Raw genomic sequence first — 16048 nt, forward strand, 5'->3', positions numbered from 1 at the left:
AATAAAAGAATACAGTAAAAAGTTAAGAATGCAGAGAATAGTGGTGTACCTAAATTTTTCTAATTCTGAGGAAATTTTACTCTTTGGTCTATCAAAAATGAAAATGTATTTGATAATCATTAGAGATACAGATTCTTACATAGTTACTCGTGGATTATCGGATTTATGCAATCTCCATAGTTAAATTATTATCAAGCTCAAACTTTAAAATTCGATAATTAACTATATCGATCGGAAAAATTTGACAATTCACTGGTATCCATGTAAAAATCAATTTGTAACAAATAGCGATAAATGGGTCAAAAATATAAAGAATATAAAAAAAATGACCCAAATATTTAAAAATACAGACGTGAAGGACCCCTATCTAGACCCTCATAAATACATAAGGTCGAGAAACAGTTTTTTTAGTTAATTTTGTTTGCTATTGATTACATGTGCATTGTCAAGACTGTACCCCAAGAAGACTTGCAGCTACTGAGATATCCAAAACCGTCACGTCACGTCATTGGTTGAATTTCGATTGTTTGTGCCGGTGTAAGCCAATCAAAGCGTTTGTGTTGGGGTTATCTTTTTATATAACTGAGAATGCATTAATTTCTAAAACGGCGAATTTAAATTGTCGTGATCGCAATCAATCCATTGATCTATAGGGTAAATATTATGTTCTATTCTGTAATAACATTTGGTATAAACATCTGTGCTTGTTAAAAACATCGTCGATATTAAATTTTAAATTGATATAAAAGGCATTTGCCTTTTGTCATGTATACATATAAGATAATTCATTTTATGGTATTTTTACTTAGTTAGAGGACCCGTCAAATTGTTCAATCTAAACATCTTACTCTTATATTTCAAGCTCCGCATTTTCTGATTTTCAAAATTCCCTACAGCAATGGATACTACATGTTATAATTGGTTCGGTGTTACAATTGCAAGTACCTTTTTCACAATTACATTACATTTCAACATTGTACATGTAATTGCCTCAAGCTTTACGGGAGCTATGTTTGGCACGCAGGAATACACCAGAATTATGATTGGTAAAGACACTATAGAGGTTTATTCTGAAATTGTAACAGATTGTGTAAGACGATGCGCCTCATTAGATCAGTGTTGTGTAGCAAGTTATTCCGATGACACCTCAACATGTGTTCTTGATCAGTCTGGATCTTGTTGCATTGATACACTTATCGAAATTGGGTGGAGAACAATCAAGAAACAAACGGCAAATGGTAAGTTTAACAAAATCCACGGCATAATTTTTTTATGTATTAGCTTTTACATATAAACAATAGTAGATGTACTGTCGTGACTGTGGTATGATTGCAAATGAGACTCTCAAACAGAGAGCACATGATGTGGAAGTGAACATCTAAAGGTCTACAGCCTTTAAAATTGAGCCAAACACATACCGCATACCGGTAGTAAGCTATAAAAGACCCCGAAATAAAAAATATATAAAATAATTCAAATGGGACAACTAACAGCCCGATTTATGCACAAAACAATAGATGCAAAAATGAATATGATACAGACACAAATGAAAACCACTTAATAACAGGCTCGTGTAATATTTGCTGCCACCAAACATTCCCCCTAACCTGGGACAGTGGTGTATGCCTTTGTTTACACCCCGAATATTAAGAGATTTTTTATAAATTACATTCCCACTACAGACTTTTGGTGAATATACATGCAAAACTGGAAAAACCACATTTACCTGATTAACATTCACGATGGTGGAGATATTATCACGAATACGTTCTTCCCTGTTTTTGTATCAACATAAAAAAAAATCCTATCTTTATACTAGATACCTCTTAAAATTCACAAAAAACCTTATAAAGAACGAAACATAGCCGGGTCGTCAAGATGTTCGACCTAACAAAACTCAAATAACAATAAAAATTTCGTATCACCATTCTTTCTACAGAAAAGATTGACTTCAGACAAATTATGATGAGTTAATTATTTACCAGCGATGGGTAGTAATTGTATGTACCGATTAACATGTTGTCCGCGTATTGATATAATTGTAAAAATCAGCTGCGAGTCAATATATATGAAGCTTTTTGTTGAGCGAGCGCAGTGAACCAGTTTTAAAAGGCTTCACATAGTGTCGCGCACAATATGCAGCTTTTTAAAACTTTAAATTTTTCGAAAAACTTAAAATTTTCTAGCCTAGGAATCTTCAATGAATTATATAATGATATTACCTTAGCTGTATTTGGCAATACCTTTCTGAATTTTGGTTTACTCATTTCGAACTTTATTTGACCTTTTTTAATACATTTGATTTGAATGTCACTGATGAATGTTTTTTTGTAGAAGAATCGTGCTTTTGGCGTACAAAATTTTAATCCATGTACATGTGAATTTTACCTTTATCTCCTAGTACGATTAAAAAAAACATCCCTACATGTCGTTTTTTCAGCATCATCAACATGCACAAACTGTTTAGTTTTCGACAGATCTCTATATAAAATAATTGATAACGAGAAAAATTGGCAAGAAGCTGTGGTAAGTTGCTCTATGTAGATGCAGTGTACTTACACAATACGTAATTTCACCTAAATATAATTTCATGAGAATGATAGTGGAAACATTTTCGCAAAAATGACAGTTCATATAAAGTTAACTTCTAGTTATTTATTTTGTATGGTGGATAATTGTGTCATTGGTAATCATAACACATCTTCTTATTTATAAAGCTCTCAAATTCGCCTTTAAATTAAAAAAAAAATATTAATAAGTTTTTCGCACGAAATTAACACTCATTTTTTCTGAAGACTCGGGAATTCATAAAAAAATAAAGTTCAATTCGTGTAATTCATCGTTGCAGAATCTAACGAGTTCTTGTTTATAATTTAAAGGTATGTGAAGATTGAGCGAAAACAATTTAAAAAAATCAGAAATGAAGGACCCCCCTCCCCAATCCAAACCAAATCCAAAACCCTGTTTATATGTTGATATTAGTTCTAAAAAAATCAATTTAAAATCATATAGATTTCTCTTCATCTTCATCTCACAATATTTTGTATTTCGTGCATATGATAAATAAATATGTTTTACCTGGCAAAACAATTTAAAAAGTAATGCCTTTTTGTTTAATCTTTTCCGTTTAATAGAAACTGCTTTTATTTTTCTCCCAACGTTTATGTATATATAAAACGATTTACACTACACAATGTTACAACTATATTTTTTACAGAATTTCTTAACATTACTGTTTTGTGTTTCCAAGTTTCAAAATGGAGCCTTTGTTATGTTTTACTGAGAAGGGGGTATTTTTCTGGTATCCTTCAGACATTTGTTTTCGCACGACCCAATTGGGCAATCAATTAGATAACTCCATGACAAATAAAAAAAAACGATGAAAAGACAAACAACAACATTACAAACATTACACATCCGTTCTCTATTTGTCCGGCCATCCGTTTGAGCATGCGTAAATATTCAATATCAACAACAGCGTCATGTGATGCGGAAATTGACCCGGATGAGGTGTCGGATTGCAAACGTGCGTATGCAATGGACGTTTTGAGAATATGATGATTGGAATATATCATAGTATATCTTATGACGTCCTAAAGAAAGTTAGAGAGAATGTGATTGCTTTAGAAACAAACTTCTATAGGACAGATTCCAGAACAATAGCGTGTGCACGTAAACTGAGAGGAATTTATAGCGTGAAATCAAACGCATTTTCTGAAATTGCTGGTTTACCTCCGTCAGTACCTTTACCTGTATCAATGGAGGCAATACGAATATAAAAAACAATTCACAGGAACTCTACTAAATACTTGGATGCATTATTTCTAAGTTCTACTACAACGGAGATATATGAACATTCTACGAAATGCCTGGACTGGGAATAGTATACCTGGGTTGGGGTTTAATCCCCCTTTGTATTCATTATGTTTCATTTCTTTTCTCAATAAACATTTTTTACTATCATAAACACAGCCTTTCTTTGGGGACAACTTAACATGTGTCTACCCCTTTCTCTTATTTCTTCAAACTTCAAGGAAAATGATAAATTCAGGATCTTCTCTAGGAATCATACATGCCCATCGAAACCATAAATCAGTGGACTCCTAACCTTGCAGGAAATTCATTGGTATAATATTAAAAGAAGAGAGGCATTGTTGCCCCCTTTTCTCCTTAAAATGGGGCCCCTCGTGGGGGTGTCCAAGTAATCATATAATCACAAATGATTTGCCAATATAATCATATAATCATTAATTATTTTTTCAAACAAGATATTCAAATAATTAAAAATACAGTCCTACATGATCAAATAATCAAATAATCATGAAATATTCGGTCTGGTAATCAAATAATCACTATAAAAACGGCCAAGTAATCACATAATCAAAAACCCCATGAGGTGGCTCTAAAATGAAAAATAAATCACTATGAAGAAAATGTATTTGCATTTTTATTTGTTTTAGTGAATGGAAACGTTTTTGTACAATTAATAGTACAGTGACTTTAATTCAGAAGTGTATTTGTTGCATATCAATCGATATTGATATTCTTTTGGTCTCGGCATTTGACAAGCTTTTTATATTAACGGGGAATCAGCGTGTTCCATAGACCAGTCAGTAGAAAACTCAATCAAAGTTGGTCCTTGAGGAGTTTTTTCCCATGATAATTCTTTATTATTTTTCTTTTCATTATTACTATTTTCCATAATGTTTTATCTTGAGTTTATAATCAGTAACAATAACCACTTACCCAACGCATATTCATTATTCTTGGTCATGAATGGGCGGATTAATAGCATAATAGCAGAGAAAAGCTATTCTTCCGGATGGCCGGACGAATAGACATTATTTTCTATTCGTCCGGCTAGCCGGACGAATAGCCACTGCCTTTAAAGATTAAGAAACACTAACTCAAAGAACAAATTAAGTTTAATCAGTTCCGGCTCCACATGTGCGTCTTATGTATCGTGTCGGCAAAAATCCGTAACTATTCTCATCTTGGTCATGTCATAGGTCACAAAAGAGGAAAATTGGATATGGGACAAAATTATAATACTAGAAAGTTCTTTATTATTCAATTGTTCTTCTTGTCAAATATAATCAGACATAGGAGTACTCTATTTATCTTATCATGCTTATAGGACGAATGTAAATGTCAAGGTGGTAAATTGATTGAAATAGAAACTAAGAAAGAGAATGACTTTATCCTTGCTGAATTAAAGACCAGAAACACAGGAGGTAAGTGAAAAGACTTTTATAATTAATAAATAATTCTTTGGTTGTGTGTTTAAATAGACTATTTTCATATTACCGTCTTTTGACTCCGGATTTCAAAAACATGCGACAAGCTACCTACTTTGTGGTAGGACACCCTGATACTCGGTCAGGTAAGAGCGACCAAAAGAAGTAAAATCAAACATATATTAAACGATAAAATTTGGAGGAAAGGTAACTGTTTTCTGATGATTTTTTCGTATGGAAAATCATTGTCAGTTGATTTTATACACAGAATGTACCAATTGTAAGCTTGATTTTACTTCTTTAGGTTGCTCTTATCTGACCGAGTACCAGGATATCCGACCGCAGAGGAGGTAGCCTGTCGAAAAAAATATAAACTTCAGAGTTAAAGCTCGATACTATGAAAATAGGCTAGTTGTTTTCAATCTTGGATGAACTATATAATTATATTGCATTTACTATTTCATTCATGTTGAAAATATCCAGCAAAATGAATGAACAGTACTAAGACATCAAAATACTTTTTAACTAGGTGAACAAATCGGGTACAATGGGGGAGAGGGGTGGTCGATTATCTATGATTTTCTGTATGGCTAGAAGGAGAAAAAAAAACATTTGTAATAGGTATTTCTGTTTATCAATATTTTAATTAGTACAAAATCAACTGTAAGGTTTAAGTTGCTCTTTTTTTTTGTATTGGAGAGAATACAGCGCACGAACTCAAAAAGATTTAATAATGTGTAGAGACGCTGATATTTTACAATATCTATTGAAAACAAAATCAATCAAAGACCACATGTCAAAAAAGCCTCAACATATAATTGCCGAAAACGCGTTTACAGAAATTGAAAGACTAAGCAGCACATACACAAATAAAACAAAGTTAATTTGATCTGCGAATGTGAGGGTATGCGATTTGTGGACCATTCGTTCAAGCTGTCTTCAATATAATGCTATATAAATCAATCCTTTTGTAGTCATGCTTAATGACGTATTGTTCATATTTTAATATATTTGATAGACTGATAAATGTTGTTTGCTTTACGTATATCGAAATTTGATTAATTTTGCATTACAAAATTTGTGACGTCTATTTCTTTGTATGGTTGACTTGAATGTTCTTTACATAACGTGCAGTCACGAATGAATGTGTCATGCATATTCAGGACGAGACCAAATTAATAATAAATCAAAGTGAGGTTCTTCAAAGCTAGTTGACCAGAGTGAAGAAAGCATTTCGACGGAGTTTAATTTTAGCAAAAATGTCACGTGATTCTTTAACGTTTGTTGTACGTTTTCGAAATGTCAAACATTTTTACCTCGTGTATTACTAGATACATCATTAGTCTAAACGCGATTCCGTAGCAGTTAAAATTTGTACCGTCAATGACAATGCAACATATCACCAACAAACCTCTCGGTTGTTGCCAGTGTAGATAGTCCTGCAAAAAGAAGGCTTGGCATTTTTTCTAAAAGATACATCTGATTTTGCATCCATATTCCGACAAATATTTCTTGTGAATATATGTATCATTCCATACAGCCAAACAGCGCATTTCTTTTTACCCACACATAACCATATTTTTTTATCCAAGTCAATTTCTCGACTGTAGATGATTATAAGTTTGTTTGAACTAAACTAGCATTCTTACACCAATGTTCTGTAAAATTAGGAGTTCAGTAACGGGACCTGTCTAAAATTTTGATTCCAAATTATATAGACCTCGTTACATGTGTATGCATTTCATGGGGATCCTGATCGTGGTTATTAGAATATAGAAAATTACAAGCCAACAATATCAAACAGAAACATCAGTGATAGCAAAATTGACGTCTATAATGTTTAAAGTGAACAGTTTATTGAACCATGAACATAGATTAGTGACAGCTCTATAATACATGTACTACTATGAATTCATTTTTATTCGTGGGGTACCAATAATGTTCGTGCATACTTTTTTTCAATTCACACAAACTGGTACCCACGAAAATAAATAAATATACAGAAACTATACTTGTTCGTTGTTTTGTAACTGTTTTGCTCTAATAACACAGATAATTGAGATACCCATATGTTGCAAGGGAGAGAATCAGTCTATAGCTTTACCATGCAGAAAGTATTACAATCAATTTCATATCATTCGTTCATTCCTATCTCAGAATTAATTTTTGAAAAGTATAACATTGTTCTCGGTTAAAAAGAAAATCCAAAGGATGTTAGTATAATACTTATTAATAGCGATGAGCAATCATCAATCATTGACCTTATCGGTGGTCTGTTTGTAGCTTGTTGTCTCCAGTCGGGGCCCGGATCTAACCAAATACTTGAAAATTCGCATTTATTATTTTTCCACTCTACATGCGGAACATATGGGTAGGAATAAATGCTGACGGATTCAGAGTCAGATTTATTTGTCTATACTGTCATCCTGCGGACTAGTATCTCGTATATGACCAACAGAATTAGACTTATTACCGGGTTTGTACCTACATGAGCAACACTACGGGTGCCACATGTTGAGTAGGATCTGCGTACCCTCCTGGAACAAATGAGATTACCCCCAGTTTTTGGTGGGGTTCGTGTTGCTCAGTCTTTTCTATGTTGTATGTTGTGTACTACTGTTTGTCTGTTTGTCTTTTTCTTTTTTAACCATGGCTTTCTTAATTTGTTTTCGACCAATGAGTTTGAATGTCCCTCTGATATCTTTCCCCTCTCTTTTGTAAACTAATTCATGAATATCCGGGTAGTGTGTCGGTAAAGAGCAAAGAATGGGTACATAGTCATATCACAGTTACATGAAAGCATTCTCATATGCATTTAACATTTACCACTGGACATTTTAACTATTAAGCAGGCAGACATCATCGTCAATACTAATCAGAGTATTTTCTTTGTATGTTTCAGCATTAGGGTACTGGCTTGGTGGTTACAACTTTAACAATGATTTCGACCTTGAGTGGATCAGTAATCCAGGTCAAGATATGCTATTTGATGGTACTGGTGTTGGTGAACCTAACAATCCGTTTACAGAATTGTGTTTAGCTGCATGGGAGGATATCAATTTTAATTGGGCAGATCTTCATTGTGGAGCCATGTGTCCATATATATGTGAATTTTCGGCCGACTAATCAAGTATTATGTACAATAATATTTTGATTGTAATGTCTTATATCAAAAGAATTTTCTTATCAAGAAATTGTTTTAAGAAATAAATGCTGTTTTTATTTTGTTACTGGTATAGACAAAAACTAACACTGAAAAAAAACATCATTAAAAACATATTTGATTTAGAATAAACAATTAATTTTCTTAACACCCGTTTCTCATTTCTTCATTTCTGATTTTTCAAAATTGTTTTCGCTCAATCTTCACATACCTACATAAGATTTTAAGCAACAACTCGTAAGATAAAGTTTAACGTCATATAAACATGATAAAATTGTAAAATAAGTTTTCAAACGAAATAAAACAACTGTAAACACTTTCATTTCCCATTAGGAAACTTATAATTATAGTTAATCAGATAAGTAGATATGCGTCAATGACAGCAAGCTATCAGCAACAGTTAAACGAGATAATGTATGCTTCATGTACGACCAAATTGAAACACAAATCATGTGTCCACGCCTCGTTTACAGAGGTTCCGTTTAACTTTCTGTTTTATTATCCTTTCGGGATCCTCTGGTTTAGTGGTAATGATATACATATTTGAAAAAAAACTTGAGGGCAAGATTTGCATTGGCTGAAAAAACATTATTACAGTCATATTTGATTTAGAATAAAACAATTCATTTTATAAACATCTATTCCTCCTAATTAGTTTTTAAGAAAGTATCAGAGAAAAACCATGCACGTTCAAACATTTTCGTGAAAATACATTTATTTTACTAAGGAGTACTTTTCGAATGGTTCTAGTCGGAGCAGTAAACATATAGGGCAAGCGGAATAAATGTAAGAAAAAAATTCACGCTTTTTCAAAACACACATGAATACCCAGCATCGAGCACTGTTTCAAATTTACCTAGGTATAATCAAACACAAACGGCTTGTCTGAACCATCACAAGTGTTCACGTTTAACTTACATTTTGAGGTACTCTAAGGTAACGCTAAAATTCAGAACTAATCTGATGCAAACTTAATTTTGCGTTATTCGATACGCTTTTTCAATAAATGTAAATAGATGACGACTGGTCATTTTTTAATTTAGAGTTTTAAAGTTATTTTTTAACATATCATGACGGAAGATTTTTTTCAAAAGTTTAACGTCATAAAAAAAAATTGTAGAATAAGTGTTATTACGAAAAAAAAAACTGTAAACACTTTCATTTCTCATTAGGAAACTTAATATTTAGTTAGTCAGATAAGTAAACAATTAAATTAGATATGAGATATGCGTCAATGACAGCAAGCTATCAGCAGCAGTTAAACGAAGTAGTTTATGCTTCGTGTCCAACAAAATTGAAACACAAATTATGTGTCCACGCCTCGCTTACAAGGCCCCGTTTAACTTTCTGTTTTAATATCCTTTCGGGATCATCTGGTTTTGTAGTAATGATACACATATTTAAAACAATTTAGAGGCAAGAATTTCATTGACGTATAAATAAAGGCAACAGTAGTATACCGCTGTTCGAAAACTCATAAATCGATATAGATATGCAATAATTGCTAGAGCATAAAGTAGACCATAGTGCTGTTAGAGCTTTGACACAAAATCTGTATATCAATCAGATTTGCGTCGTGTCAATCGGATGAGTCAAGCTCTTTCCAAATGATTTTTAAAATTTGTTCTTGTGTAGTGTTGTGACACTATTGTTCTACGTTATACAGCTAAGGGATGGTTGAACACTGGCAATCTCATTAATCCCGCCACACTACATATTTTCCTGTCCAAAGTCAGAAGTCTATAATTCAGTGGTTGTCGTCGGTTGCCGTTTGTTCTATTTGTTAATTTTATTTCGTTGACTTTCTGATTCAAATTGTTTACATGTTGTGTTGGTTTGTTCAGTCAATAGCTTATTAAACCCGGTATGGGTTTTTCTCATTCTTAACGGTTGTACAGTGACCTATGTTTGCTTACATCACTTCATTTTGTCTCTTCTGAAAAGACCATTGCATTGGTCACCATGCATACAACATATCATTATATTTACAGAATATTGGTAACTTAAGGATGTCGTTTAACCTTTAATGATAAAAGTGTGCCAGAGTATAAGCTCAATTTTAAATCTTGGAACACAAAGCATCAACTCTGCTCTTACTCTTTGGTGACCATTGAACTTTTCACATACGATAGTTAAGCACCAAGGGTTTGTTGAAGTGAGTTCCGTTTGCCCGTTTGTAAAAATACGCAGTCTATCCGATAGACCGGATTCAGGTCGTTTAATCTGATGCCTCTCGTACGGAAAGTAACATGCTTCTGTATGTTCATTAACTATTGCATTGCCTTAGGTGGCCTGTTACAAAGTCAACAGTCTATCCGCACATGTTGTGTCTTCTATAAAAAACAAAACGCTTACACTTAACGCCTTGAAATGTCGTGGAATATTCTACTTAACAAAAATGAATGATTTCCATAAGAGAAATATCGCTCTCATTATTTAAATCAAATAGACGTGAATATTTCGCCAAAGTCTTGTTTATTATTTTATCGAAATCAAATAACATGAATAACTCTAGTTGATATCAAGCGATATTCAATTCATTTACTCGTTATGAAACATATAATTGTTATCAATAGCTCTTTTGTAACTTCCAAATGGCCCCGAAACAATATGTTACTTAGTATATGAAAACAAATGATCCAAATATTTACACTGCCAACATAAATATAGTAATTCATTACACAATCACATTACTTGCCTTTGGCGGTATTTTTCCTACTTTTATTTTAATCGAAAAACGGATTTCCGTTTCGGCTATTCAAAATATTATTAATGGTTACATATACTCTGGTCATTTTCTGGAATTAAGTCAAGAAGTACACACCAAAGAGTACTTGTATTTATTAGAAGTTAATTCACAACTTTAGTTCCACAAAACAAAATACTCATGACTTTCTCGTGTACATAGATAGGAATTCAATTAGTACACCTCCATACGGATTTATCATGTTATTTTTCATAGGAACAATATTTTGGCCTTTATGATTTCTCGTGTACCTATACAAGAATGTCGGTTAGTACACCTTCATAAGAATTTAACCGGTTATGTGTCATAGCGCCAATATTTTGGTCTTTATGATTTACCAAAACCTCCAAAGGGGCCAATACTATGGCCCATGGTAAATAGAAAATTTAACTTATTTTTAGGTACAGGCACATCGTTTGTGTTGTATAAAATATACCCAAATAAGTTGTGTTGAAAGCCACACTGGTTATTTTAAATATGTAACGTCTTTATTTCGATATACGTCAATAGTAGTAGGATGTTGACGTTTATTCAGTCCATCCAAAATTGTTCACAAGTGTTAAGCGAAAACAAATCATTTTTTGGTTCTGGTATTGTTAGTTACCTTCAAAAATATAGCAGCTGCTACATGCTCATAGTTATATAATCGGAAGCATTTCCGAGCACAGAAATAAAAATCCGTAACTCGGTGATTATTTAAGCCGACCCTGGATTTAGCGGGAAAAAATGGTGTGAAGTATGTGCACGGTAATGGAGCTCGACTACCAGAATATAAACTATGATGATGGTTACGGCAAATATTAAATTAGAGAAATATTTCTGGAAACAAACTGCCAAAAATTGGAACCCCCCTTTTGTTTACGATCAATGTATTTGAATAGGGACATATAGTAGGACCCCCCTTTTTATCCCCCCTTTTAAAAATGGCTGGATCCGCCCCTGTCGTTCATTTAGTGGGTAAAGTTGAACAATGAATTTAAATGTTCAACGAATTGCAAATTTTCTATAGGCTTAAATGTAGACTTTGTCAAAACTGCGAATTCAAATATCCATGATAATACATTGTTTTTTTTCAATTCACAAAAGTTGGTACCCACGAAAATAAATAAATCCACAGTAACTATACTTGTTCCTAGTATTGTTACTGTTTCGCTCTAATAACAAAGGTAATTGAGATACCCGTATGTTGCAAGGGAGAGAACCAGTCTACAGCTACACCATGCAGAAAGTCTTTCAGTCAATTTCAAATCATTCGATCATTCTTATCTTGAGATAAAAGTTTGAAAAGTATGATATTGTTCTCGGTGAAAATGAAGATTCAAAGGGTGTTTGTATACTGCTTGTAAATAGTAGTGTACAATAATTAATCAACGACCTCCTCGGTGGTCTCTTTGTAGCTTGTCCTCTCAAATCGGGGTCCTGTTCTAACCAAAGACTTTAAAATTCGCATTTATTGTTTTTCCACTCATCATGCGGAGCATACGGGTAGGAGCAAATGCTGACGGACTCAGAGTCAGATTTATTTGTCTATACTCTCATCCTGCGGACTAGTATCTTGTCTGTGACCAACAGAATTAGACTTATTACCGGGTTTGTACTAACATGAGCAACACGACGGGTGCCACATGTGGAGCAGGATCTGCTTACCCTCCCGAAACACCTGAGATCATCCCCAGTTTTTGTTGGGGTTCGTGTTGCTCAGTCTTTAGTTTTCTATGTTGTGTGTTGTCTACTATTGTTTTTCTGTTGTTTTTTTTTTCTTTTTTAGCCATGGCGTTGTCAGTTGATTTTCGACTTATGAGTTTGAATGTCCCTCTAGTATCTTTTCCCTCTCTTTTGTAAACTTATTTATGAATATTTGGCTAGTGTGTCGGTAAAGAACAAAGAATGGGTTCGTAGTCATATTACATTTACATGAAACCATCCTCATATGCATTTAACATTAACTACTGAACGCTTTAACCATTGAGCAGGCAGACATCATCGTCAATACTAATCAGAGTATTTTCTTTGTATGTTTTAGCATTAGGGTACTGGCTTGGTGGTTACAATTTTAACAATGATTTCGACCTTGAGTGGATAAGTAATCCAGGTCAAGATATGCCATTTGATGGTACTGGTGTTGGTGAACCTAACAACCAGTTTACAGAATTATGTTTAGCAGCATTGGAGGATGTCGATTTTAATTGGGCAGATCTTCCATGTGAAGCCATTTTTCCATATATATGTGAATTTTCTGCCGATTAGACAAGTATATGTACACTGATAATTTGATTGACGTAATGTCTTATATATAAAAGTATTTTCAAATCAAGAAATTGTTTTAAGAAATCAATAGGGTTTTTATTTTGTTACTCATTTTTGACAGAAGCAAATTATTTAAATAACATTTTATTGCATTTCTGTATTGTTTTTTTTTAATGTTAAATGTATAATAAAAACAAAAATATCCGTTCCCCAAAATTAGTTTGAATGAACTCATCAGAGAAAAACCCATGCACGTTCCAGCGTTTTCGTGAAGAAAAAAAACAACATTTATATTAGATTTAGGGCGATTTTCAAATGGTCCTAGTCGGAGCAACAAACATATTGTGCAAGTGGATACCTATTCAAAAAGAGTCTAAATAACCAGCATCAAGCACTGTTCAAAATTAACTTCTTACTATGTAGAACTAAACGCGAATTACCAACTGGAACCATCACAAGCTGTTCACGCTAAAAATCAGAAATAATTTGATGCAAACTCAGTTTTGCGATAATCTGTGCTCTATTTCAATAAATGTAAACAGATGCTGACTGTCCATTTATTTATTTAGAGATTAAAATGGTGAGTAGTATTTTAACAATATCGTTGTGGGAGCATTTTTTAAAGTTTAACTGTGTAAAAAATAATAGAATAAATGCTCTAACAAAATAAAACAACTGCAAAACTTTCATTTCCAATAATGAATATATGTATTTGGTCAGATAAGTAATCAATTTAACTAGATATAATGTATTATGTATCAATGACAGAAATCTATCAACAGAAGTATAAAACGATATAATTTATGATTCGTGTCCAACCAAATTGAAACACAGATCATGTGTCCACGCTTCGCTTACAGAGCTCTGAGAATTCTCTGTTTTACTTTCTGTTTTATTATCCTTTAGGGATTCTCTGGTTTTGTAGTAATAATACACATCTTTAAAAAAAACGGAGTCAGGAATTTCATTGGCAGTTGCAAAAATAACTGGAACAGAGTGTAGTCAGAGCTGAATTTTATTCAGATTTGTGTCGTGTCAATCTGATGAGTCAAACTCTTTCCAAATTACATCCCAGCTCCTTTGTTCTACCAGGGGTGATCTGAGCCGGATCACCCCTACCAGATCACCCTAGCTTGTTTCTTTGTTTTGCATGCTTTCCTTTGAATCCCCAATAAAGCTAATTTATACGGAAAAGACCAACTATCAAAATTTATGTAGAAAAAATCTAGTGTCTATGCTGGGATTCGAACTCAAGACCTTTAGCAAATAGAACCACGATTCGTACCCCTACACCATGGTGACTGCATACAAACTCCCTAATAATTTAACATATTTAAACATTATGTCCAGGGCTCATAAATAGTATATACTATATAGTAATATTTAAAGTAAATTATAATGATTGTGTGGCGTTCTAAACTAAATTTTATGAAGCGTAAATGGTTTTTTATCTAATCTAGAACATCTGGAATTTAAAATAATTATCCCATTCGGACTATTATTTCTTGGACTTTCTAATTTGAATTGCATCACATGATGTCTTGTTTTGTTCTGTCAATAGCTTACTGTAAATTCAGAAATTATTGCGTGCATTTATTATTGAGGTTTTGTCATTTTAGACTAAAATGCGATTTTAATTTTTGCGATATTTAGAAAAATCTTGTTTAAATTCATATAAAAAATTTCAAAATGCGAGTTTAAATTAAAACCCTGTCGCATTTTTCGCAATAATAAAACATCGCATCGTACGGAAAGTAACATGCTTCTGTATGTTCATTAACTATTTCATGGCCATAGGTGGCCAAGTTTTACAAAGCCAACAGTCTGTCCGCATATGTTATGTCTTCAATAATAAGCAAAACGCTTACTGTTAACGCCTTGAAAACTTTTTTCAGTTTAGTCGTGGAATTTTCTTTTTAACAAAAATGAATGTCTACCATAAGGGAAATATCGCTCTCATTATTTAATTCAAATAGTAGTGAATAACTCGCCAAAGGCTCGTTTATTATTTTATCTAAATCAAATAACTCTACTTGATATCAAGCGATATTCAATTCATTTAGTAATACTCGTTTTGAATCATATAAATGTTATCATATTAGCTCTTTTCAAACTTACAAATGCCCCCAAAACAATATGTTACTAAGTATATGAAAACAAATGATCCAAATATTTACACTGCCAACATAAATATAGTAATTAATTACACAATCACATTAATTGCCTTTGGCGGTATTTTCCATACTTTTATTCTAATAAAAAAAACGGATTTCCGTTTCATCTATTCAAAATATTCATGTTTACATAAAGGGTCATTTCTGGAAATAGAGTCAAGAAGAACACACCAAAGAGTACTTGTATTTATTAGAATTAGTACACCTTAATAAGGATTTATCAGGTTATTTGTCATGGGAACAATATTTTGGCCTTGATGATTTCTCGTGTACCTATACAAGAATGTCAGTTAGTACACCTTCATAAGGATTTAACCGGTTATGTGGCAAAGGGCTAATATTAAGTTCTTTATGATTTACCAAAACTTCCAAGGGGCCAATACTATGGCCCATGGTTAATAAAAAATTTAACTTATGTTTAGGTACAGACACATAGTTTGTGTTGTATAAAATATACCCAAATAAGTTGTATTGAAAGTCA

At 32.9% G+C, this 16048-nt stretch overlaps 1 protein-coding gene across 1 annotated transcript; it reads left to right on the top strand.

Moving 5' to 3' along the window:
• The first annotated feature begins 1039 nt into the window (after positions 1-1039).
• Positions 1040-8548, top strand: LOC127705619 (perlucin-like protein). The gene is made up of 4 exons (XM_052209948.1): positions 1040-1238; positions 2441-2526; positions 5138-5234; positions 8140-8548. The coding sequence occupies exons 1-4, from the start codon at positions 1040-1042 to the stop codon at positions 8361-8363; spliced, it is 606 nt and encodes a 201-aa protein (XP_052065908.1). The 3' UTR covers positions 8364-8548.
• The last annotated feature ends 7500 nt before the right edge of the window (positions 8549-16048 follow it).

The sequence above is a fragment of the Mytilus californianus genome, unplaced genomic scaffold (assembly GCF_021869535.1).
Source record: "Mytilus californianus isolate M0D057914Y unplaced genomic scaffold, xbMytCali1.0.p SCAF_6, whole genome shotgun sequence".
NCBI classification, from domain to species: Eukaryota; Metazoa; Mollusca; class Bivalvia; order Mytilida; family Mytilidae; genus Mytilus; species Mytilus californianus.

Coding starts and splice junctions, on each gene's coding strand:
- LOC127705619 (XM_052209948.1), top strand. CDS start 1,040: ATGATTGGTAAAGACACTATAGAGGTTTATTCTGAAATTGTAACAGAT. Junction 2,527..5,137: donor AAAATTGGCAAGAAGCTGTG/GTAAGTTGCTCT, acceptor TCATGCTTATAG/GACGAATGTAAATGTCAAGG. Junction 5,235..8,139: donor AAAGACCAGAAACACAGGAG/GTAAGTGAAAAG, acceptor TGTATGTTTCAG/CATTAGGGTACTGGCTTGGT.